The 26,895-nt window shown below is 32.7% G+C and overlaps 1 protein-coding gene across 2 annotated transcripts in view; it reads left to right on the top strand.

Moving 5' to 3' along the window:
• FipoQ (F-box/LRR-repeat protein FipoQ) overlaps positions 1-12,858 on the top strand; it is a 134,327-nt gene extending 121,469 nt beyond the window's left edge. For both annotated transcript variants that reach the window (XM_035354826.2, XM_035354825.2), the window contains exons 6-7: positions 5,246-5,448; positions 11,056-12,858. In XM_035354826.2, the coding sequence (XP_035210717.1) occupies positions 5,246-5,448; positions 11,056-11,407 (555 nt within the window). In that variant the 3' untranslated portion in view covers positions 11,408-12,858. The remainder of the gene's footprint in view (positions 1-5,245; positions 5,449-11,055) is intronic.
• Positions 12,859-26,895: the final 14,037 nt, after the last annotated feature.

Here is a 26,895-nt window from a genome sequence, read left to right as displayed (position 1 = left end):
TTTCTGTGCATTGTTTATTTCCAACAATTGCAATGATTTTATCGGAAACGATATTTACTTTTTCAAAATTGCAGTTTGTGCTTACTCGAACTTTAAACTGATTCGAAGGAACAAAATACAGTGAACTCTATACACCCAAAGGGAAGTTCTTTGAGTTAAAATTACCTTCTAAATTCCTATAGATGAAATAACAATTAACAAACAGAAAAGAAATGAAGTTTCTAATTCTCTCCATAAGTCAATTTGCTCTCAGTATTGACCACACATTAATTTTTTTTCTTTCGATAGTCTCAGGTTACGAAACTACTCACAAGTTTCTCCTTGCAGAACTTCGTTTTCCGTCCTTTTAAGGATAATTGTAATCTAATTCTTCGCGCTTTATTTAAGTTACCATATATATATTTACTTGCAATAAATGCCAACTGCACTCACCTTTTAGTAAATATTTCTATTTTTCAAGTTGTAAGTAACTTTATTTTATTTTGCTGTCAAACTTATTGCAAAGATTGAATTCGACTTTGAATTCTAAATTATCCCTCTATTTTTTGGTATAAACAAGTAAGATGTTGTCTGAATGTTGTTTCAAGACTTTATAGCCAGGAATGAGATATTATTAGACATTACACAAGAGGGTATGAAACTGAAGAATATAATTCTTGAAGTTTTGAAAGCATGACGATTGACGAAGAAATGGAAGACATTTTTGATATATGCCTATAAACTGAAGAGACTAACTATGGAAAGGATATAGATAACACATTTGAAAGTGAATTCACATGGCGTCTCAAATTCGATCCTCTCCTACACCAAGAATATCACAAAGGTTATCTTTAGAAAGTAAGGATTTGAACAGTCTCGTCGTTGTCAAGCTTTGCATTGAAACCTTTCATATAAAATCACATGGTTTTACATAAGGTATCATATTGTAGGAAACCAGCCATCGCAATCGAACATGTTTAATTTCGTGTACTTGTATCTTATCACGTGGAGCGAGCAACTTAATTTAAGGCGAAAATTTTTAGATAATTAATTATAGATAATCAATTTGATTTTACTAATTAATTTAATCTAGTCAATCTAGTAGTAATCTACTAGATTACTAATTAATTATAGATGCATTTTCTTTTCCAAAGGGCTGCCTTAAGTCGTTGTAAATCTATGCCACTATGAAATTGAATATGTAATAGATGACATAAAATTGCCAGTCTAAGATTAAATCATTCTAGATTATGAGTCAACATTTAAGTAGGTGGGATAATACATAAATAGTGAAATTTTCAAATACTGAACCAATTTCGTATCTTCAGAAAGTAGGATTTGTCAGACCATTTCATATGAGAGTATTTAAAACACGCCTTCCCCATCGGCCACACTTTATAAAAAGTACAGTATTATAGTATTTTACCTACATCACATCGAGGTTAACGGGGAAGGAGTTCGTGGCTGTTAAGAACAACCTTAGCATTTTAGGCGTCTGCTTATGTTCACCTACGCTCGGAGTTCCGCCCACTGGAATGCATTATTTACTAGATTCACATAATACTTTCATTTGTTTTTCAAAATACCTTATATTCTTTTTTCGCTCGGTGCGCTGTAGATCATTATATCCTTCCGGTGTGTTAAAAGACACTAACTCTTATGATGTGGCTTGTGAATGATCCATCATGCAGTTCACTCAGCATTTTCATGTTTCCAGCGGGTGTCAAGATCAGTGATTCTAGGATTAGATGTCTAAATTCTAATTTACATTCAGTACTGTTCTTATAAAACAAAGAACATTAATAGGAAAAAATATCAGTGATTCTAGGATTAGATGTCTAAATTCTAATATACATTCAGTACTGTACTTATAAAACAAAGAACATTAATAAGAAAAAATATCAGTGATTCTAGGATTAGATGTCTAAATTCTAATTTACATTCAGTACTGTTCTTATAAAACAAAGAACATTAATAGTTTCATAATCTTTTCAAAATAATAACAGTTCTATATTTAATTGCTGGAATAGTAACTTCTTCAAATATCAGATTACTGTTCATGTACTCAATTTTTATATTATTCTTTACTATTACTATTTTTATATTATGATTTTCTAGTTGTCTAGTATTTACAACCATGGTCTTGGTAACAGTATTCAGGGTTTGTCAGCGCATCATTGATTGAGCGAATAAGATTACTCCACGCGTTTCCGAGTAGTTCGCTCCAGCAGCGAATCTCAGTAAAAGGACTAACAATTTATTGTTAGATTGGGATTTTTATGCTTTTTTCCTTACAAGGTCTTCCACGATGACATCCACTCTTGGGAAAAGAAATCTTGTGTACTTTTCCTTAGTTAAATCAACCAGTTTGGTGTCGACAGCAGAATGGACAGAATTCCCAGGCTTTCTTACATGCATAACGTAAAAAGAGTGAGTTTATTTTAGGTATTTCCTCTAGGAATGCATCAGTCATTAAACAAATAGGCTTTTAGAGATCTCCATGATTGATTAGCTAATTAATCTCTTTATTTCATAGTTTTTGAGCTAATTTCCCTGTAATACAACTGGTAGTTCGACCTGGATTCGATTCCAGGCTTAGCGAGCTGCTGCATGGGCATTATCGTGGTTTCCCTCCACATGTAACGTGGATATGAGCCAGTTTACTTTAGAAAGTCATCCACGAAAGCATCCCTTTCCTTAGGCAGATAGGTCTCGTTTACTTTACTATAAGCAGACAGATCAAGCCCCCTTTAATACGTACTACAGATGTAAACATGTAATTTTTCAGCATTCCAATTCAACACGAATTGGTAGAGTTTATGAAACATGTAATATTTCATAAACTCCACCATTTCCATATAATATTTCAAATTTTCAAAAAGTGAGGGTTAATTTTCAAAATTACGCTCCCTTCATGCTTTATCTCAGGAAAGTTGCTCTACTTGGTTTTCGCTCTGCGTTCAGCAACAGAATAACAGATCAGTTAACCATTTAGCTTCACGAAAATTTTAACATTCATTTACAAAACTTGAAATGAAGTACAGATAACGTAGAAATGAAAAACCAAATGAACTTGACAAATTTCAACAGAAACTTGTTGTAGACCTAAACTCATCGCGGAAATTTTTCTCATTCATTTGTTTCAATCGTTTTAATATTTCTTTCTAAAATTTGTAATTTTAAAGCAAGTTTGAATTCCATTTTATTATCAAAGAAACCGTTTGAATTACGGGCAGACATCATTAAAAGAATGTCTTTTCACATAACACACGAGCTAAAGCCCTTCAATCTTGAAACTTATCTGGACTACGATTCCTCCTTATCTGCTTGGTGAACATGAAGTGTCCTGAATGGGAACAGTGAGCTTATTGAAAGCTATGGTTCTGTGGAATTGTAAAATAGATGACTAAGATTACGAAGGGATGAACTAGCCTTTATTCTCTACGATATTCCACGCGCTCCCGCACTTCGGGATACAAAGACCAACTACTTGTGGTCTGAACATAAACATATAAGAACTACTAACTAGCTAAATTTAAATAAGAGCTAAACTTTGAATACGCTACTTAGATGACTAACACTAAGACTGGCCTTTTCAGAGTATTACGTATGTAGTACGCAAACTGCGGAAAACTACAATACGTCTTAAAATATCGAGAGGACTAAACCTCTGGCCTTAAAGGCGAACAGCAACTGATTGAAAGCTCGCGTGGAATACAGTGGCAGAGAGGCTCACTTTCTCTCCATCTAACTCTGTTCTTGACGATAAGCCACAACTTAAATACTTAAGCGTTAGCAAGTACAAATTGTATAAATATATTCACGGGTTTATTCTGGCCGGAAGTGGAAAAAAAAAAGAGAGGACAGTAAAGTTTTAAAATAAAATAAACGTTAGTAAAACTTAAGATCCTTACAAGCTAACATCATAAACTTATGAACTCTACATCAGACAGGAAACGATTAGACTACAGTTCAAATCTAGACGCTTTTAAAAGGAACATCCTTTCTTATTCTATGAAATAAGAAAGGATGTTCCATTATTTCAGTTCTAAATGAATGAGTTTCGTGACTGATCATAAGTTAGCATTTTTATGTTCATTTACATAAGCTATAATCATTAAAAGCTCATATGCTTATCAAGACAATATTGCAATAATTTTAGAAATTGTTTGTGATATAGAAAATGCAAAAATTAACTTTCATTTGTTCTTTCGGAGGGTCTCAAATGTACTCGCGCGTAGATATTTTTAGTTCTGAGGTCCAGGCTAGTTGCATTATTTCACTCTCATCTTCTGTTATTCTGAATTCAAGATTAAGATTCCGTCAATTATTTTTAGCTCTCCACCTTTTTATTTAAATACTTATCAAGCTATAGTAATAAGAAGTTACTAATTATTAGTTTATAGGGTATTTCTCCCGCCTTCTTAGCATACCTTCGTGGTATAGTGGTCAGCACACTCGGCGCGTATTCGAGAGGTTCGTGGTTAGAGTCCCGGCGAGGGCATTGCTCATTTTTTTATGTCTCCTGCTTCCAAATAACTAATGTCTCTACAGTGGCGCCCAAACTAAAAAAGGTGGTGGATGATGATTCTCCACCACCAGGATTTGGCGATTCGGTCCTCTAATTCCCAGTCGCCCTTTAAAAGGGCGAGTATATAAGGTATTTCTCCCGCCTTCTTAGCATGCCTACGTGGTATAGTGGTTAGCACATTCGGCGCGTGTTCGAGAGGTCTGTGGTTCTAGTCCCGGCGAGGGCACTGCACATTTTTCACGTCTTCCGTATCAAAAATATCTAATGTATCTACAGTGGTTCTCGACCTAAAAAAGGTGGTGGATGTTGATTCTCCACCACCAGGATTTGGCGAGTGTAACCCCTAAAACCCCAGTCGCGCTTTAAAAGGGAGAGTATATAAGGTATTTCTCCCGCCTTCTTAGCATGCCTTCGGGGTGTAGTGGTCAGCACACTCAGCGCGTTCTTTGAGAGGGCCGAGGTTCGAGTCCCTTCGAACATTGCTCATTTTTCATCTTTCCTGCTACGAAATAACTTAATGTGTCTATAGGTTTATAAAAAGAAACTAGATGTAATTTATGAAATAAAAGGGATTCGTACAAATTCCACAAGGGCCCCTCACTGTGTGTTTTCGTGTGATTCTTTTTAGGATCAAAAAGGTAATAGAAATTCTTATTTATCACATTTCCAAGATGTTGTATGATCCTATATCTACATTCAGAATATTAAGATTATAAAATTATGGTACTTTTATAGGTGATGAAAGAATGGATTGAGAAAGGTAATATCAAAAACTTGATTGCACTTGATTTGGACAGAAATGAAAACATATCAGAGGAGGCTCTGACAAAGCTCATCAAAATGCAAGGACCGATGCTGCGAGGTTTGGGATTGTCAAATATACCTCACATTACAGAACACTTTTGGAATGCTATGCTGCCAACTTTAAGGAATTCTAGGTAAATACCTTAGCATAAATACAAAATTTTCAACAGCTCATTAAAGCTAAAAAATAGAAAGAAGTGTAAATTATACGTCTTTATAGAGATTAAACTGCATGTCAGACTTAATGTAATCATCAAAATGTTTCAAATAAAATAGAGAAAGTTCAACATTAACAAGTTCTGTCTCTAATTAACTAAGCATTTACCCTTAAAATATACTTCACTCATGTAGAGCTATATTTGTGTTCTTTGTGGTCAACCTCTGAGGATAAATCTCACATACATAGGATAGTGTCTGAAAGAACAGATTTATATATATATAGTTTTACGCGTATCTAGCATTTACAGAGAGTTTTTCTGTATTTCTTTCAATTTTTAGGGGATAGTTTCCAATAAAATTTCTTTTGAAGCTCTCAAATTAAATTCTTTCTCAAACATCTTTACTAAAAAAGGTAACTTCTAACAGTGTAGCTCAATTCTTTGTTTGAATTGAAACAGTAACAGCAGAAAGAAGCCGTAACAACCAGTCCCGTTCCTGAGGGAGGGGAAAGGCGAGCGCCTGTGTGCAGGCTTTTCTGTGCGTTCCTATGTAATTTAATAATTGATTTTGGCCTTTGGACCAAAAATCGACTTTTTTTTGGGGGGGGGGAAACTCATTGGATATTGCATTTGTCCTTGCACAGGTAACCTCCACTTTACAAGATACCAACCGAATTTTGCTCCCCTAAATTTTACCGCCTGCCTGCGGAGCATTCTCTACATACCCTCTAGGAACGGGCCTGGTAGCAGCTTCTCAAACACTAATTCACTGTAACATAAGTAATTATCCGTCACCCTCCCCCAAAGTTCCTAATCTTACTTCGTGAATTTCTTTTGCTTCTCTTATTTTGAAATAATTTTCCTCTTCTGGAGTATGGCACGTATCTCAGAAATCAGATAATCCAAGTGATCATAACAATATCTTAACTGCTAGTTAAAATAAAATCTTTCCGAGTTAGCAGACAAACTGCCAGAATACTATGCATATTAAACAAAGTTCCGTTAATACGATTACTTAACCTAAGTAACGAAATTTTTTGCACTGTGGGAAAGAATACTTTGAAAGCGTATCAGAAAGTACAAATTATCTTCTAAGCTCTAGGAATGTTTTTATGTGTTTAGTATATCAGTTAATTTTCTATAAAACACTTAATGCTAGTTTGTACACCTCTATACTACACATTAACGATACTTTTGCCAGTAATGCCTCAGTAGCCTTGAGAAATTCCAATATAATCATCTCTGCCAAAAACTCGCACTACGTCATCATATCTTTGTTCTTCTCTTTATTAACTTCAACTCATGTAAAGTAATATGCGCCCTTAGATTAGAATACAGAGGATATCATAATTTAAACTTAAGTTTCTCAGCCTTTGAAATAGTAAAAGGTATGAACTCGATAGATTCGGAAAACAAAGGGCAGTATTAACATAGAGAAGGAAGTTGCCGTTTAAAAGAAGTCAGGGCTTGCTCAAGACATATATTTCAGAGCTTTTCTTATTTATAGAGCCGAATAGAGCGCGAAGAGTAATCAGAAACTCATATAGAACATTTATGTATGAGTTTACTACAGTATAGAACCTTTTTGCGAATTTGGTCATTTAACATGTCAAGCAATAAAGAAGCTCCAATTGACGTTTTAAAAAAAGGCTAGAGGTATAAGCTTAAATTAGTAAGAGAATTTGCTTGCTAGAATGTATCAACGAATCTTGGAGAGAAATTCACTTTCAATGTGTGACCCACTTATAGTCAGTTAATAAGAAACAGAGCATACCTGCGTTTGTGTGTTGCGGTGTAAGTGGTTAATACGTTCATCTAGCCGTTGGAATATCCATGGTTTGAGTCTCAACGAAGAAGCAGTTAATTTTTCAGTTTTCCTGTTTGGAAAACAGATTGGTCTCAGCAAACTATGCAAAGAGAAAGAAAGAAAAGAAAACTATTTACGTGATATTTTAATATCGATAGAAACAACATATTTCCAAGAAAACTGGAAAAACTGCGTAATATAGTTGAAGTTAAAACTGCCTATAAGTGTTTGTCAGGTTACCAGGCTTTTTATACAAACCACGAAATAGCAATAAATGTAAGTTTTCGATGTACTAAAGTAATATAACATAAATTAATATTTAATTCATAAAACATGGATTACTTCTCAGTATGGATCTCGAATTTCAGCAATAAAATTTTTATTATATTCTATAATCATTTTATACGTTCTTCAATATTTCAAAGAGCAAACTGCTAAAAGACCGTCAAATGACTTATCGTCCCTCATCTATTTTAACTAATTTTCATTCTAGGTACATCAAAACTCACATTAAAGTTTTAAAATGAGTGTTATTTATTAACACGTCAACCTGATGATGATTACACAAGTTTAAAAATTTAACAAAAACAAATCTCGCTGCTTACGGGAAATTCTTAATACATAATCAAAGTCAGCTTATATCAGAAATAAAAAGACAACAAGCTATATTAAAATTTGGCCTGGCCCCCTAGTATTCAGGAAGCAAAAGTGGTTTGCCGAATCTCAAGCTGATTGATCAAATTCAGTCAGCAAGTAAGCATTATTTATATTTTAACTAATTTTCATTCTGGTAGGAGATGACGAAAATAAAAGTGAAGGAACAGTAAACATAAGGAAATAACTGGGTTAATTAACATAATGTATAGTTTCTTTGTTCTAAACATAATATATATTCTTTCTAAGATCTGAAAAGATTTCTGGTCAGATAATATGTAAGAGCCAATATTAGTGGAATTTTCTGTCAAAAATCTTAGAATAAAATTGTTTCCAAGCCATGGTTACACATTCATAGATTGCTTTTAAAGTCAAGCTTAAAGCTGGATTCAGAGTAAAAATAAGAAAACGAAAATCTACCTGATGTTCTGTCTGAAATGTAATATACAAGAAAAAATTCCTGTAATATTGCTGCTATATTTTGGTCTCTTCAACAAGGGTCACTATTATGTTGGAAAAGAGTCTTGGATTATGTAGTAATTTCCATCACTCTAAATAGCACTTAAATCGTTGGAAATAAAACTCTTTCTAAGACTATCTGATACACTCTGGACTTTGTACTTTTCAAAAACATCCAGCTGAGCAGTCCAGTATAAATTCGGATACCATTACATGTAGTGAAGTTTTATAGCTTAGGGTATAAAAGGTGTTATCAGCGAGATCTCGTCATATAGATCTATCAAACTGAATTTTGATTTATCTGCCAAAAATTCAGTTGTTTTGAGTTTATCAAGTTTTGAGTTATCAACGGCATTAAACTTTAGTTCTTGTATTTCATGTCCAGAAAGACATTTTTCGTTTGTCTTGTGGGATAATAATTTCGATGGAATAATTTCGGTGTAACAGTACACCAGTGCTGTATGTACAGTTACACCGAAATTATTCTACATTCTAAAGGTGTAGTTGTTAACTCCTGATTGCTCTTTTAATGCAGTGTTCAGCTCTGCAAATTAAGAAAGCGATTTCAAGAATACAAAAGTTTAAAAATCTGTGTTAAGCAGGCGTTGATTTTCATGAAAGAAAGCTTCTTCATTTCCTAAAAAATAATATTGCCTATTTCAGCAAATGTTTTGAATAGTCATTCCGATAAGTTATTTGTACCACTCTGAGTTGTAAAATCTTCCGCTTTGAGCACTACTTTTATTGCATGGTGCTAGCGCGCACTTTTTCTATGCCCATTCTGGTGAATTCAAATGAGGCACTAATGAGTTAGACTTTAATTATTTTTTTAAAAACGATGCAATCTCTTGTACTGATCTGCATCTCCAAGATTTTGTCATTACTCGGACTAGACTACTGGTTTCTCTAACGAGATTATTACGTTATGAAAGTTCTACTACACTTTTCCACATCACATTTTTTTAATGTTAACATTTTATGAATACTTTCCCTTTATTTATGATCCGAGTTACATTGTATGTCCATACTTTTCTTTCTGAGAATTCCAAAATAAATATGCATGCTTTACATGCATGGGCCACCAAAAAGCTTATATTCATAAATCTGCTACTAGAAGCTTTTGTTCATAAGTCTACTACTAGAGGCTTATGTTCTCAAGTCTGCTATTTTCAGAACGCAATTTTTTCTTATGATGTTAGTTATTATCCCAAACAACTTTGTGAGATAAATCAATTACTTACCACTGCAGACACCGAGAGGACTACTTGCTGCCTTAAACAATATTACTTAAGTAGAGGCTTATACTCACGTTGTAAAGTTACAAATATCACATGCAGCCAGATTTGTATTAGCAAAACAAGCTCATTTGAGGCGCAGTGAATGTATTTGCCTCAGATTATTCCATTCAAAAAGAGAGAGAGAGAGAAAGAGAAGGACTTAAAAAACCCTGAGCAAGTTACTAGTGTTCATTAATTTACCCCCTAGGTCAGGGGCTTTCTGTGTACCTTTAAACTATTGTGACATAACTGTGCATAATTTGAAAGAATTTCTTTCGGGGTTATTCTAAATCAATAATTATGTACTTCTCTAAATTTATTCCACTAGTATTAATAGTCAAATATTTTTCTTGTTATACTGCTTTATAGTAATAACTCTATCTATCGTCTGTTTAAACCTCCACAATTTATGATACGAGTTGTTATTCTTGAAAGAGCTGCTGAAAGACCTAGCTCTTAAATTTGCTTCTTTAATTGTATTACTAACTGGCTGGCCTTCAGCAGTTATGGGCAAAATATCAAGCCTGTAGAAAGCTAAAATTCACTGGACGAATATACAATTAAATAAATAAAAACTAAACCATTTAATTATAGATAATAATCTACACAGTTACACAAACTTAAGATAATTACAAGCCAGAAATTTTTCTGTTTGCCGCGGTCAGTTAGTGTTTACGTATAAATTTGGTAACAACCAAAACCTACGCACAATTTATTGATTTATTGAACCTTTTATTCTATAAGGATATTTAATTAGATCAATTATGAGCGAACGTAAGCGTACTGAATGTTACGTTTTGCCTCACGTACTGGAACGGTCAACAGCTTTATTAATAGATCTTAATAACGTCTAGGTTTAACTGCACACAACAATCAGTAGAAAAAAGGCACCTGAATGCTAAAGTAAGCGATAAACGTCACAAAACACAAAGGAGAGAGTGTCTGCTAGTATCATAAGCGCGCTGCGTCTTCTTTTATTTTAGCTCATTCTGTTTAAATACTTCAGCTTCTCAGCAATAATTCTTAAAAGTGAATTTGTAGCTCCCATATATGTAAAAATCCTGCTAATTTGCCTCACTATTAACTATCGTAATCTGTAAAGACCCAGCTTCTGAACGTGCTGCAAACTCTTTAATCTTACAATCCTTAATGACCTTAATTCTTGAAATTTACTTTAAACGAATAAGAGTTTGGAAAGGAAAACAAATGTTTTCTACGATCTGAACTACAGTTTTAAGTAATATCACTTGGAAAGAATGTCTGAATAATTTTGGAAGAAATTTAACTTAAATATATCTGTTTCAATATTTAGTTTTATATGCCTATATTGAAAATTCAAAACGATGTTCATCTTCACAAGATTTCTTTAAATGCTTTTATTTTCAGAATACTCATTATGGGGATGCCTGAAGATTGCTGCCCGAAGATATCTCAGAAAATCCACGTAGACTCTCTTATGGAATCTATTGCGAATAATTGCCCAGGCTTAGAGCGCCTAGAAATTCGATGGGATGCAGACACTTTGCGTTTTAGTGACAGATCAAGCAAAGCCATTGATTTAGTAAGAGTTAAATGCCTCCGGCTTCGGTGCATGACTCTCGCAGATGGCAAATATTTTGAATTAGTTAAATCCAATTTCACACGTGCCGACAGAGGGACTGTGGTGAGGACTACAACAAACTGTAGAGTCACTCTTTGTTATTTACTTTTGTATTATAAAGATCTTTTATTTAATTGATATACTAGCATACCTTTTCATTACCCGAATGTGATTCATCATAAGTTTATACTCATTTACGTTTCATTGCATTGCTCATAATGCAGTTTGAATTCGAATGGAATTACCTTTTTTCATTCCTATCAAAACGATATAGACATGACAATTCTTTCAGGTTATGTCTATTTATGATTATACAAAACTAAATAGAAAAACAATTATCAGAAAATAAAGAGGACATTTTCCAATTATTCATAGAATAAATGAACGCAGCTCTTGCTTCGAAATAAATCTAAGTCGTACTACTTCCCTTATTCGGAAACACTTCGAAGACATTGTAAAGTATAACAAATGTTTTATAGATTTGTACGACAATTTTTGTGAATTCAATACGTATTTGTATGCGTGAAACTGCCGTATAAATTTATTTATAATATATCGATAAATGTTATATAAGCGATATTTACCAATTTACATTTAATGCAAATAAAAAGTTTGTATAAATAAATTCAAGTCCCCTGTTACGAAACAGTGTTTTTAAAATGACATTCATTTCATTTTCTTGCTTCTAAATTTATATTAGGTAGACATTTATGTCTTTCAAGTGAAGTATGTTTTTTGCCATACGAAACTGCTTATTATCTTTCAAATAATAGGGTCAAGATACGTGAAATAGTCTCCAAGAAGAATGTTCTACTCCTAACTCCATATCCCATTTCCAAATATCATTTGTAACTACATTTTTATCTATTTAGTTTCATCTATCATGCTAATTATTCACAATCAACATATCAAATTTGAAATGAAATTGAATACTGAGACACATTGTTTGCATTCTTTTGCAATGCAAGCTCTTAATTATGCGTAATGTACAGCATAAAATACGCCTAGAAATAAATGAAGGATTTTGTTAACAACTATGCAGTAACTTAAATATATTGTTACTTAATATGCATATGTAATGCTAAACATTTTCTCTTCTGACATGAAAATTTTGTGAAATTTCTCCAATTTTTTTCCTACAGTAACACATAGAATTTCTTTTATATAGCAATTCACTGAAATGAATTATTATATTCAAATCAGCTTTTGAAGTTTAAATATGTCATAAAAGTATTGCATAGACTGATATAATCAACACAATTGAATAAATTTCTCAGTAATCTTAGAATTTGCTTTCTTTGTATATAATTTGAAATACACTCTATCTTTTCTATTTTTTATTACACAGTGATAGAAATAACGTTGTTGTAACATCTCCGTGACCCCCCCCCAAAAAAAAAATTCTATTTTCCTCGGAAATTTGGAGGTTTTTTTTTTTTTTTTTTTTTTTTTTTTTAAGTCCTAGTTTTCAGAGGAAGAGAAAATGGACTTTCCTCGGAAAAATAGCTATTTTTATGATTTGTATTCACAATATTCTGGAATCGTTCTTCTTTTAAATTATGTCATTTCAATAAATATTATATATAAGATTTCCTGTGTAGTTTATAAATAACAGAAATATTACATGTATTATCTACAAATAACAGCAGTTCATATGTTTATTTCGGTGAAAAATTCAAAATGTGGAACTGGTGAAAAATGTAAACATTTTCAGGAAGAAACCGATGTAAGTATTTGTTTAGAGGTCTATATTCTTAATAAATGTTGTCTAATAATTATAATATATATTTTAAATTCAGACATACACTCATGGTATCATGTAATAAAGTTACATTTTCAATTCCAGTACAAGTCAAATCTGGAAGTCAGAGCCGTGCTTAGATATTTTTCCACTGATATAAGGGGATAAATGTGAACCTCTGTGCAAAATTTATGTTCAACATATGTATCTGTTTAAATCATAATGTAACTCTTAATCATATATATATATAATATATTGATTAAGTAAGAGTTTATAGTTTGCCATAATTCATAAAAATAATATATAGTTATTAATAGTTTTTAATTAAAATGTAAAAAATTCATAGTTTTAAAATGAAAAATGTTAAAAATATAATTTTGATAATTTATTTAAAATGACAAATATCTGTAATTTCGGTGAAATATATTGGTGCAAATGCCATGAATGTATGAATGTAAAAGTGTACTCCACTTTATTTTCAAAGACTCAATTTATAATTAGATTTTTTTTCTTTGTTCTGTTTTGTGCTTAAGCAAAATTCTATAACAATTATTTTCAGAATTTAATTGGTTACTTTGTTCTTGTTTTAGAAATACTATGCATGTTTGATATGTTTTCTTGAGTAAGTATAGGTCAAAATTAATTTTTTATTACATTAGACTTGCTGAAAATCCTTCCATGACTAGGAAAGGTAAGTAGCCAATGTTGAAAGTATTTTTAATGCAACTTTCAAATCCGGCTGCGATTGAAATGAATTTATTAGTCAGAATATTTAAAAGATCTACGCTTTTAGCTACTTTAGAGTCGGAACTTCTACAGATGATCGTTCTTTAAAACTGAGTGTTTCTAAAAACTTTCTGCGGCATTCAATATCATTTGAACAATTAAGTGTTGAGTAACTTGTCATTAGATTTAAATTACTTCTTTTAACTCATCTAAATAAAATGATATAATTTTTCAGCAGTTAGAAACTGAAAATTGGATGCTTTTAAAGAAATAATTTTACTTTTAGAAATAATTTTATTTAAGAAAAAATTTTTAAAGAAATAAATTTAAAGAAATAATTTTAATTTAAAACCTTGTCATAATAACATTAATGCAGAAAATTATTGTTGAATGCAATTTATCAAATGTAAAAACGCAAAATATGAATCGAAGAACTTTAAAACTAGTATGTAAATATACATCAGAGCCTTGAAAAATAAATAAATAAATAACTTATTTTTTATAGAAATATTAATTTGTTGATTGAAAAATAATAAAGAAAAAAAAGGACATTATTTAGCGCTACAAACACCTAAGTACACTTTGAACTAAGAAACATTTTGTATATTAAAGTCTGACTGTGAACAGGATTTCTTTTTGAAGCATATTATTATAAACCGTTTTGTGTAACTAATTCAAAAGATTCTATTTTTTTCTCATGTATTTTTATATTAGCTGCAGTTTCAGTTTTACACTAAAAAAAAGGAAGTACTTTGTTATCACAAACTAATTCATTTATCTCGAAAGCTTTCATTTTTCTTATTTTATACTATGTAATTCATAACACCGACACCATGTAAACATAATCTTAATGGTGAAACCGTGAGGCATTCATATCTTAATACATTAACGTTGTTGGCTCGAATTCTTTGGGTACAATTAATTTACCTCTTCATAATTGTTCATTTCTTGCTGTTTAACATAGATCAACAAGTCGCCCATCTTCTCTTAACATAATAAATATCCTCTATCCTGCTCACCAGCACCCGAGTAGATAAAGGCAGCTGAACACTGGTGATTTGACATGGATTCGAATACCGCAGAATGGGTTGGCTGCTTAGAGTTTTCGTGATTTGCTCTGTAGAGTACCTCACTTTGGAATTCTAAGTTAATGTTGGAAGTGAGGAATCTAAGAACTGATAAGCGAATAATCACTTGCGTTCGGTAACAAGAAACAACAAGATAGAAGGGTAACTAACCCTTTATTATTCCAATAAGATTTAACAAAACTCCGCCTGGGAGTGTACAAGCAAAGCCCGCACTTGGACTTGAGCTTAAAAGACTAGGAATTAACTAAACAAGTATAGCCGAAGCTATCAAGGTTTAGTTTGAGTTGGCCCCTTAACTTATTTTACTACGAAGCTTAGCAAGGGCCTGAGTACGGCCGAGCGTAATAACAGCTTTGAGAGAGAGAGAGTGGCCAAAAAGGCAGACGCGCGTAAATCAGAAACTCTGATTCTCTCTGCCTCAGTAAGTAACTTCGTGGCTAGAAGAGAAACACGCTAATGTGACAATCAAAATCGTAAAAAACAACCTTATATTTAGCGTAGGTATAATGAAACACTCAATCGATTTCGAGGGCAGCTAAAGGTCCCTCCTCATCAGGAGAAAGAAATACATAGAAAGAAGAAAATAGGAATCACAGAAACACGTGGTGCTTATCAGCACTGCACGTGGATATAACTAGATTTTTAATCAGAGTTGCACTGGCCGCCTACTTTTACTGAGCCAGGCTGTCTGATCAAGCATAAAGAATCAAGCATAAAGATCAAGCATAATTTCTGTGATTCCTATTTTCTTCTTTCTATGTATTTCTTTCTCCTGATGAGGAGGGACCTTTAGCTGCCCTCGAAATCGATTGAGTGTTTCATTATACCTACGCTAAATATAAGGTTGTTTTTTACGATTTTGAAAGTAACTTCGTGGTTTAAATACCGCTCCTTCTCATTAAATATTCAGCAAGATTCCAAAAGTACGTTCTGGCCGGAAGTAGTAAGTTGAAGTTAAGAATTTGACAGGAAAGGAACTTTAACTTAAAATTTAACTGTTAATAAAATTAGCATAATCCTTACAGCTCCATGTGCAAAATAATTGCGAGTTGATGGTAGTGCTCTCATTAGTCTTCGTTCAGTTTGCCATACTTAAATAAATAAACATATTTGTTTCTTGAAGTATTCCCGTTTTCGAAAGCTCTTCTTAGCAAGTAAACAGTAAGTTCTACCCTTCCAGTTGTTGTCATGTCTATGTATTTCATGGAAGAACTGTTGCCAGAGCCTCAAGAAAGTTGGACGTTTTCTTCCACTCCAGTTTTGAAGGACAGCACCACAGAGGGGGATCCGAGAGTCTCCTACCTCCATGCACCAAACTATGGGAGCGATCATAGCCTAGTGTTAAAGAGCAGACTAGGTTGTCTCCGTACATCAAGGTCGTGGGTTCAATCCCCTATCTTCAACAGCTTTCTCTTCAAACTTTCTTATCGCTCAGGTCTCTGACCCTTCCTTAGCGAAATTGAAAGTTGAAGGAATTTCTCGTCCCTTGAGTGGACTCCTCATTCATTACTGGTTCTTAAACCCATAACGGTCCTCACTCCTCTCTTTAGCTATGCTTTATCTAAATTATTCAATATTTCTCTTAACGAAGTTGTGGAGGTTATTGCATTTATTTGCAAAGGTACTCCGTAAGCAAAACGCCTTGGGCCTTGGGCCAAACTATGGAGGTAGGAAGTAAGATGGAGTTGCCCTAAACAAGTTTCTCCCGTACCCTGCTCTGAAGCACCGGCGATCCCTACGTGGTGACCAAAACATTGGGTCATTTACCATTGAGTTCAATGGGATTTGACGCGTTCGGATGTAAATATTTTGTAATTACGTCGTAAATATACATATAAATGTATATATTTTCTTTTTCTACAACACTTCAGAGTCTTAAGTATATGAAAACAACATATTTTTAAACAACATTTCATTCTGAACGGAATTAAATGCTATACTTTTCTCAGAATGGTTTACTTTGAATGAAATATTTTCACAAGTTTTCGTTAATTACATTAGGGGTAAAAATTAAGGTAATTCGATTTTATTCGGTTAAGGTACAAATATTAAGATCAAAGTTTATTGTATTATTAATATTAAAATTATGCATTACTTCTTTTCTATTTTTAGAGCTTCTTCCTAAAATACCTTCTTAAATATGACATGATTTTTTGGCTTCTGAGGCATCTTTTAAATCGAAAAATATAAGTCAATTTATAATTAATGCTCTATTCGGTTCATTTTAAATTAGAGAATTATTAGGAATTAGCGAAATAGTTTAAATAGTACTTGACTTTCTCTAAACATTTCTGAAAGGGAATAAAATAAGTTTTTTTTTTAAATTTTTTTTAAAGTATTATTTAAAACTTGTAACTGAGTTATTATAAAATGTAAGGGGAATAATTCTTTTAATTATACTTATCAGATTTTTTTTACCCTTCATTTCAAAAATACATATTCCAAAACTCTTTATTACGTACTTCAGTGCGCATCTCATAGCATTTGCTTTACAATAACCTTTTAACAGATTGCTTTCCAATACGAACAATTCTTGCTTAAATAGTTTTATAACGTATTTGTCAACAGGATTTCAATTTATGTTTACAATTCAATATTAAGGTTATTATATATTTAGATAACATTTATAATCATTATAAATTAGATACATTTAATAATTAGATTTCTTCACAGTACTTTCACAGTTGTTTATAAGTGAATAAATTCTTCATTTCAAATACATTTATAAATAATTTAATGACCTGCCTACGTTAAGAAGCCAGCATAAAACTCGAATTTCCGAGAAAAAAAGACTTGCGTGGGAAACATTTAACAATCTGGAATCAATAAGAGGACCATTCATGATCGGACCTCCTTTGGCAGGATATACAAATGTTTTCCCCTCCGTCGATTACCCTGTTTTCAAATTCTTAATAAGCTGTCTTGATGATGTAGCACGTTCACATGGTCACATCATCTTGACCGCACATGATAGTTCCGCCAAATTCGCAAAAGTATCCCTCTTCTGTTCCGCACATTTGTGTAAAACTGTACATAATTTTACACAAATGTGTGATTCCAAATCAAGGGAAAGCTAACTTGTTGGCATATCTGTGTGCATATTTATTAATTTTGACGTGGATTCCAGCATTTGATGGTAATTTTATTTTTAATTAACCCAAATAAGTAAAACGTGTAAGCCCAAAGTGATTATTTTTCAGATATATAAAATTAAAACGATGGGTTTAAAATGAACAGCAGCAAAGCCTCTCCTCTAAAAAATTTTAAAAGGTACATGTTACAATAACATATGGATGTGAAAAAAATTTGTTTTATTTAAAACATTTTGGCGTTTGGAAAATAAAATAAAAGTAGCGAATACTCTATCAAGGGTATCATGTACCGTAAGGTATTTCTCATTCTTTAAGCATGACATTTTTCTTAAAATCTATATTTTTGTAGTGCAACAGCTTAGAATTTTATAAAACAAATTCATAATCAAAATCGCTGTTGTTAGTTATCGAAAAATAACCAAGATGTGATTTTTGCGTAAATGTCACTAAAATATACAAATTGCTATTATCCATCACACTATGAATGCTTCTTTTATGCGAAAGTGTCCCTTTTTCGATTTCTATGGAACTGTCGTGTGTCGAAATACTATCAAATCCTGTCAAGCGAGCTTCTGAATGTAAACAAAGAACACCCCATATGGTGACCCAAGCTTGAAAGCAGTGCTTCACTTCTAGCGCCGTTTGGCCCCTCCTCCCTTTCCTACCTCCATGCACCAAACCATACGAGAGGACTTTCGGCTCGCTGCATATTCAGTGCCCCCTGCCGCACAGACACTATACATTCACAAACATCCATGCCTTCTCAACTATCCACTATACCGTCTGGGCGGCTACCCTTTTAGTCTTTTCCATTTATATCTGTGCTTTCCTCTGGTCGACTGTGTAAGATAGCTGAGAGCTAGTAGCTTTTCTTATATTCGGTTCCGTGCAAATGATTCTTCATTTAAAGTGATTTTTCTATTTCGATTTCTATTCAATAATTCTGAATTTTTATTATAAAAAAAGCTCATCTGAGCTAGAACAAAGCTTTATGAAAGGTAATAGTAATTAAAATGTGACGAATATATCGACCTCGAGAAACGTTTAATTAATCTCGACTGCCAGGTAAATACTTTTCCAAGCAGATTTCGTATGAACAGGATTTAATGATGTTTTATACTTTTTCTTTACATTAAATATCCCTCGTCGATCCCATCGCTTAGATGTATTAAATTTTGGGAATTTAGGAGGTAGTTTTCGAATAATTTCTTATTTAAAGCGTTCATCGGAGCAAACAATTTTTAAACAATAGCTCTGAATCACCGTGTGCATACTATCGTGTATCACCGATAATATTAGAGAGTTTAATAAAAACTCCATACGATGTACTAAAATATCTACATTACATGAGAATTATAACTGAAATTAAATCAAGTAAACTTAATTTCTGTTTATATGAAATATGCTTGAAGCGTAATATAAATACAAATTGCCCTTTGACAGAACTCTACACCATCTTTAAGAGAGACATTTCTTGAAAAATATCCCATAACTAATCTACCAACTAAGTAATTCACCATGAAAACTGCTTTAATGAATCAAAAGCAGGCATGCCAGTGTATGTATTAAATGCAGAAAACTCGAAGTCAAAATATTATCTATTGAGATTTGAAAATTTTTGATAAGTCTTCCAACCGGGATAATGATTAGAGACGCTGACTGCTGTACCGATGGGCTCGGTTTCGAATCCAGTAGGTATGGACGTTTGTAATTGTATAGTGTCTGCGTGGCATAGAAGCACTCTAAATATGCTGCGAACCGGAAGTTCTCTCGAGAGACTGGTGGTAGGGAAAGATGGATTCGAGACCCTCGGACCCGTTCCTCGGGGGGGGGTGCTCTCCATCACAATTGCGGTGAACTGAGCACAGTCATAATGTCGCCTATGGTGCTCAAGGCTCTTGTCAACGACAGACGCAATCTTGCACTCCTTGGCACGATGAATTTCGTGCGGTTGTTCTGATGTTACTGTCGTACAAATGAAATAAATCACAACACCAAATCTTTGATAATAACTTATCGAAGTATTAGAAGGAATATGAACTAAGTATGCTGAAAGTGTGCAATTTATTACATGTATAGGCTTCAGAATCAAAATTATATTTACTGACACTAAGCTGCCCTGATGATATACTAGTTAATGGAGGTTGATTGCAAAACATAAATCAAGCGTGTAGATTTCTATCCTGTGTGAGGCTTGGCTGTATCTGTGTTGTCTTTGTTAAGCACCCTGGATAATGCTCTGAGTAATGAAATGGCTAAATGATGGAATGAGTTCGGCCACAACTTCCAACGAATGTTTTACCAACAAATATTTCGCCCTTAGATTGGGGGGGGGGGGGAGTCCTTGATATAGCCAAAGTAAATTATTTCACTCTTAAAACCTTTTAATTTCAATATATGCATGTTCTTGCAGTGAAGTGAGCATATTCAGAATAGTTAAAGAAAATATAACCATGATTTCTACAATTTATTCATATTTAGAAGTTATTTTCAAAATAATTTAATTTTTAAAGTACTAGTATTGTCTTGTAAATATTGTCCTTCCTCCATTAGAAATAAAACATGTGGAGACGACTGAAGGAAAATCCCAGCAAAATAAAGGTTGATTAAACATATTTTAAAGTAAAAATGTCAGAAAGTAAATGAAAATAAATGTCGATTTTTGTTACTGAAACTGAACATTTATACAGCCGACATTCAATTCTTTTTTAGTAAATAGTAGGAGTCAAGGGATGAATAAAATCTAACTGCAAAAAATAAAAGCACCCTAGTGGACTATGGCCAAAGCAATATTTACAAGTTCTGTGTACTGAAAAACTGAAAGTAAAATGAACTATTAATATAAAGTACTGTATATAAAGTTGCTAGCTGCCACCAAAGCAAATTTATGAAACGAAAGTGCATAAAAACATATTAATATGAAGGAAATCAGTTCATTCTTTCGCTTCATTATTTCAGTTCATTCAACAAACAATTCGTAAATAACTTTTTTTTTTTTTTTTTTTTTTTTTTTTTTGTTGTTGCCAAACCAGGAAGCAAAAACTTTGGACACTTCAGGTTAATACGCATATGTATGACGTCATGATTTAAATTTAATGTAATATAACAATTCTTTCCAACATCGGTAAAAGTTTTAACGTGGCAATAACATACTGTGTCAGCTATCGTAAATATGAAACAAAAACGTTGCCAACAGCAGCTATTTATTTAAAATGCTGAAATTAACGAAACATTTTCGACATACAATGACGTCACATGAAATCGCGTGCTTTCTTCAACATCAGAACATTACCTTATATAATAATTATTATTTAATGTTTGGCAATGTTATTTTTAGTTCATATTTTGTAAAACTTACAAATTTTTGATCAACAAATTCTACGATTTGAAAGCGAGTAGTGGCAACTCTTTTCGAAATAAAGCAGATTTTTATATCCAGCGGGCAAGATTGTTGCCACTCGGAAAAATGAGGGCTAAAACTGACGTTTTCAGAGTTTTTAATTAATATCTCGGCTGATCAAAGTCGTACGAAGATGAGAATGAGCGAAATGGCTTCCCACGAATTTTTGGAATCCGGGGGGGGGTACCTCTCTAGAAACTCTATTTCCTGGCGTTCCTTCCACAAACAAACAAACAGACACAGATTTTAATTTATGCACATTTTGAAAAAATTTCCCGAGTTTACAGAATTGTAAAACTGGGCTCGGTTCCATCACTTAAATTTTTTAGTTCTGTCATTATTGGTTTATAAAAAATGACTGAGTTCACATTCCAGGGGACTGAATCAACACCTCCTAACAGAAGAAAGCCAGGACACTGGATTGTGACGTCACGAGTAGTCGTGTGAGTTGAAACTTCGAAAGGGCAAAAAAACGAAATAGGCTACGCGCTATTGCCGTAAACATTGCTTTCACCATTTGATAGGGATATTTGGGTTGGATTTTATTCAAAGATTCATCATTTTTGTCGTTTATAAACAGTACGATTAATATTTCTCGGATTTTAATATATTAAGAATATAAACAAATAAGATTTTTATAAATTCTTTGGGCAAAGATAAATGGTAAACATTCATACCTTGTAGGTTATATTCAAAAATAACATAAATAATATTGTCCATGATTAACCCCCCGAGCGTTACGGGTTTTTTCAGAAGACGACGTAAAAATAATCGTGTTTTCTTACCAGGACTGTCGCAAAAGCGGCAAGCATTTTTACTCAAACTGCTTCAAAAGCGGGCCCCCCTCACCGTGTGGATATAATTAAGCTAATTCTCCCCTCCGTTGAATTTAGCGAGTGAAATTAGTTTTTCTCCCTATGGTATCTTCGTCACGAGACTGGTTGCTAAAATAGTATTTTATCTCCTATTTGGCTACTTTATAATTTGCACACTAACACATATTACTGTACATTACTCGTACCTTAAATCAAGATGTGTGCCGAATACAGAAAGTTAGTCAATATACATCAGTAAGAGAAACTACGTAAAATGCTTTAAATTTTCAGTTTCTTTAAGGAATTGCTTCGATAATGGTGAAAAATTAATCTTGCATTTTTTTATCCTTATTTTCTGAGGAAATACTTTTTAATATACAAAGGGAGTTTGTGAGAATTTTTTTCTCTCGTGTTCCAATTTTTCGAATACAAATTATTCGCAACTTATTTTAGTATTATGTTTATATTTAATTTTCAAATATTATAAGTTTATTCCAGTTTAAAGTGTTAGATTTAAATGATTCTTTAGATTGCATCATAAATTTATTAGTAGTTAGTTATTTATGACACCGTTTTGACTTGTGAGAAATAAATAAAGTATTGTAATCGCGAAACATTTCGATTTTCATATTTCAAAGGAAATTTCCATTTTGAATAGTTCCATCATGACGTTTACACGTACGTATGACGCATAACTTAACATAAAATGTTGAAATTTTATGTTTGGGACTTATGACTAGTTTTAGCGCGACGTATGTCTGTACGTATGTATGCATGTATATCGCATAACTCAAAAACGGTTAACCGTAGAATGTTGAAAGTTTCTGTATGGGGCATCTGTATAACATCTAATTGTGCACCTCCCTTTTTTATTGCTTTCGGCAGTGCCAAAGGGGCATTTTGAAATGGAAGATCATATCTCATTTTCAAACGAAATAGGTTTAAATGAAGTTTAGCAAAAATTACGTTTCATTTATTTGTCGTACAAGGAAGTCATGTGGTGTCCGCATCAGATTTTTTAAGATGTTTCAAAATAAATAAATATATGGTTTGAATATCAAATGATCTCAAATGTATCAGCTTTATTTGTTTGTAAATAGTCTACAAGGAAGTCAAGAAATAATCTAAATAGCATACCTTGAGAAGAAACACATTAAATACATTTTCTTTTCAAGGAAAGTTGAAATTTGAAAGAATAACTGATTAAATTTTCTTTAAATCCTTTTATAAAATATTACATATAAAACCAGTTACGGTTTTCAGAAAGACAATTTAAGGAGGAAAATATTGTTTTAGAATGCATATCGCACAATATTTCCACCTTAAATTGTTTTTCTGAAAAATATTTGTGTAATATTCATTCTAAAGTAATATTTTTACTCATAAATTTGGTATGCTTAAATTTGTGTTATCTACCTGTATATAATATAAGCAGTCAGTTCAACTACAATGTAACAATGATACAAGCTCTGTGTAAAGATCGATTTCTATCATCTATGTCCATCTGTTCTATAATCTATTTCTAACTCTATAATCAGCCAAAATAGTGTTATAATTATCCTTTTGAATATTGGAACGGGTAAAATATATCAATATGAAATATGCGATCAAGTAAAATTATCTCATTGCTGTTACAGGAGGATGTTGTGTGTAAAACGTCCTTTAAAAGGTGGCAAAAACACATAAGTGTTTTAAGTTTAGTTTTATTTATTTGATTGCGGCAAAACAAGTATTCGTAAGTATTATCTGCCTAATGAAGGCATGCTTTCGTGGAGAACTGCTTAAGGAAAACTGGTTGGCACTGACGTTAACACATAAGGAAAACCATGAAAGCCTCCATGGAGTCAGCCTGTTCGCCAGAACTAGACACTGGCTCGAAGTACTAGTGTTCAGAGATATTACCGCTGTACTATGTTAGAATTTTAAATCTATGTCATCTTTAAGTTTTTTAGCAGATACTATGTAACAACAAATTACTAAATTCTCAATGACTTGATTCAAGTAATTTTCTATAAAACTGGGCCTTCTGGTGGCCGATTGGATAAGCCCAAAGAATTTGAGTTTTCGACCTGGGCCAGAATCATGGCAAATGCCTGGCTACATTTGTGGATTTCTCCATAGGAAGTACAAATGTGAGGTAGGTTTCCTTACAGAATCCTTCACGAAAGCATTACGCTCTTTAGGCAGATAACCTTAGTATTTTTCATCGCTTACAGTTAAATCAAATGAGCTTCCGATAAAGTTCGATGTAAAAGTAGGACCGGCGAAGTACGACAGTCCTCTATATACATATATCGTTCTGAGGAAGTACGATATACATACACAGAGAAAGTATGACATAAAAAAAGGCAGTAAATACATTTGAAGTGTTGAAACTTTTTTCGAAGGAGAATAAAATGCAAACAATATTTTGCTTCTAGACACACTTTCCAAACTGGGATAAATCAGAGTGCAGAATGCACTTAAAACAAATTAGCTTGAATAATTTTATCAAAAAACTTATTCATGAATGAGAAATCATAAACACAATTTTTGTTATTTTTTACGTTCTAGAGACATTAGGTATTTTGGAAGCAGAAAAAATGAAAAATAAGCAATGCCGGGAAGCGAACCATGGACCTTTCAATTATGCGCTGAGCGTGCAGACTACCACACCACGAAGGCACACCAAGAAGGAGGGATTTGGCAACTGGGTTTTTAGGTCGCCTAATCCAGGAGAAGGAGAATCATCATCCAACACCCTTTTAGTTCGGGCGCCACTGTAGAGAAATTAGGTAATTTTTGGAAAGCAGGAGTGATGAAAAATATGCAACGCCTTTGCCGGGAATCGAACCCCGGACCTCTCAATTACGCGCTGAGCGTGCAGACCACCATACCACGAAGGCGGGAGAAATACCTTATAATGTAATGAAATTTATAAGTATTAAAATTTTTAATACAGCTAAATTAAAACTGTATATAAAATTAACTGCGATAATTCGATTCTTCGGTTATCGCCATTTCAATTATGCAATTTTAATGTAATAACATAATTACAAAATATTTTTGCCGGTTTTTCAGCCACCTTCTAAAAAAGGAGCATATGATATGACGTGATTTTCTTCACTGCTTAGTTGTTCGATATATTGCTCATTAGCTGTTTATTTATCTGATGTCTCACTATATATGTTATTAAATTAAGCAAAACTTTATGTATAATGCAACTTTAATTTAACTTTAATATTTGCCTATAACTTTAATATTTGCCTATAGCAGTTCTGTTACAGATCAGACATACGTACATATTATTTGTCTCATCAGTATATCATATACTCATATACCTGGGAGTCTAAATTGCCTCTTCTCATTATTTAAAATCTGATAAAATTATTACCTTTAAGCTTAGGTAATCTGGAATACCTTGTCACGCAAGGAAATTTCCCTTAAATTGTGCATTTTACATCCATTCGGTCTTTTTTTTTTTTTTTTTTTTTTTTTAAGTCCAAAAGTACAGGTTGGCTCTGAAGGACTATTAATTTCGTTTTGGCATTTTGCTAAGAGGCTGAATCACTTTTGAAATCGTTACCACCATGTATTATCGCTCTGTCTTATATTTAAAGAAATTAAATAATGAAGAATCTCAATAAATGTACGTATGTTTCTCGCATTGTGATAAAACAACGGTACCTAGAGCCACCCAAATTTGAATAACATAATTTTCCATAGAATATGGGCACGTGGAAGCCCTAATTTGAATTTGAAATTTATTTTATTATCGATTTCAGATTTTGTAACCCTTCAACGAATTTTTGATTAAAAAAACGAAACGATTTTAAAGCGAGCAACAGCAACACTGTACGGGGGAAAAAAATTATCTCCAGCGCGAGGCTCTGTATCGGAAATTCTAAAGATATGTAATTTGAGATATTGCTGTTGAGCTGAATTTTATAGTTTGAATTACAATGCAATTTCCTTGTAATTAACTATATAAGAGTTACAATGCAAGTATTTATATACTACGTGCATTATCGAGATGTTAATAGAAAAAAAAAAAAAATTCTTTGTAGCAAAATTGTTAACGATATTATTTCTCCAAGACATTTACGCAGGTGTGTATTCTTTTCATAAATGATGAAGAATAAGTTAACAGTTTTCCGAGAAGATGCTCCAAATTATACAGCTTTGAAGATTAAGTAATGAAAACATAAACTCTTATTTCTGGTTATGAGCTGAAAAAGATATTACCCTTTTCAAAGAAAACACCTAATAGCGGAATCTTCAAGTTGACTTCAACGTAAATATACCTCCAGGGGGTACTGAACTAAAAGCTTACCACCTTTGTACATTTTCTACTTTGTATGGGAGAAGCATTACCTTTGTGCAAGGACAATCTATAATTCTGATCTTTCTCAGTTTGTTCCTTTTGTTAACTATGACGAGAAATGGAGCTGCCGTAAATTCTAAATTTATTGCTTCTTCCAAAGACTGATTTCAAGTTGTGTATTTGCCGTCTGTTAGTAATTTAAGCTACCCTGGCTTTAAATTCAGAAACATCCTTTCATCAGTAATTACAGTACATATAAACACAATATCATTATTTAAATTCAGACTTTAAAATCTTCATCTATGTTAAATTATAGAAAGCGCAAGCAGTTTATTTCGTGAAAATTTATCACATTTTTCGTAGGAATTATTAAAACGGTTTTGTATGTAAACTATATATATATATGTAAACACACAGAACAAAACACTGTGTATACATATGGTGATGTATGTTTGTGAGCA

This window comes from Stegodyphus dumicola, chromosome X1, assembly GCF_044657685.1.
Source record: "Stegodyphus dumicola isolate Sdum_Otavi_A_Nest chromosome X1, ASM4465768v1".
Classification (NCBI taxonomy): domain Eukaryota; kingdom Metazoa; phylum Arthropoda; class Arachnida; order Araneae; family Eresidae; genus Stegodyphus; species Stegodyphus dumicola.
Note: the sequence above shows the minus strand (reverse complement) of the source record. Positions and strands in the feature narration are given on the sequence as shown.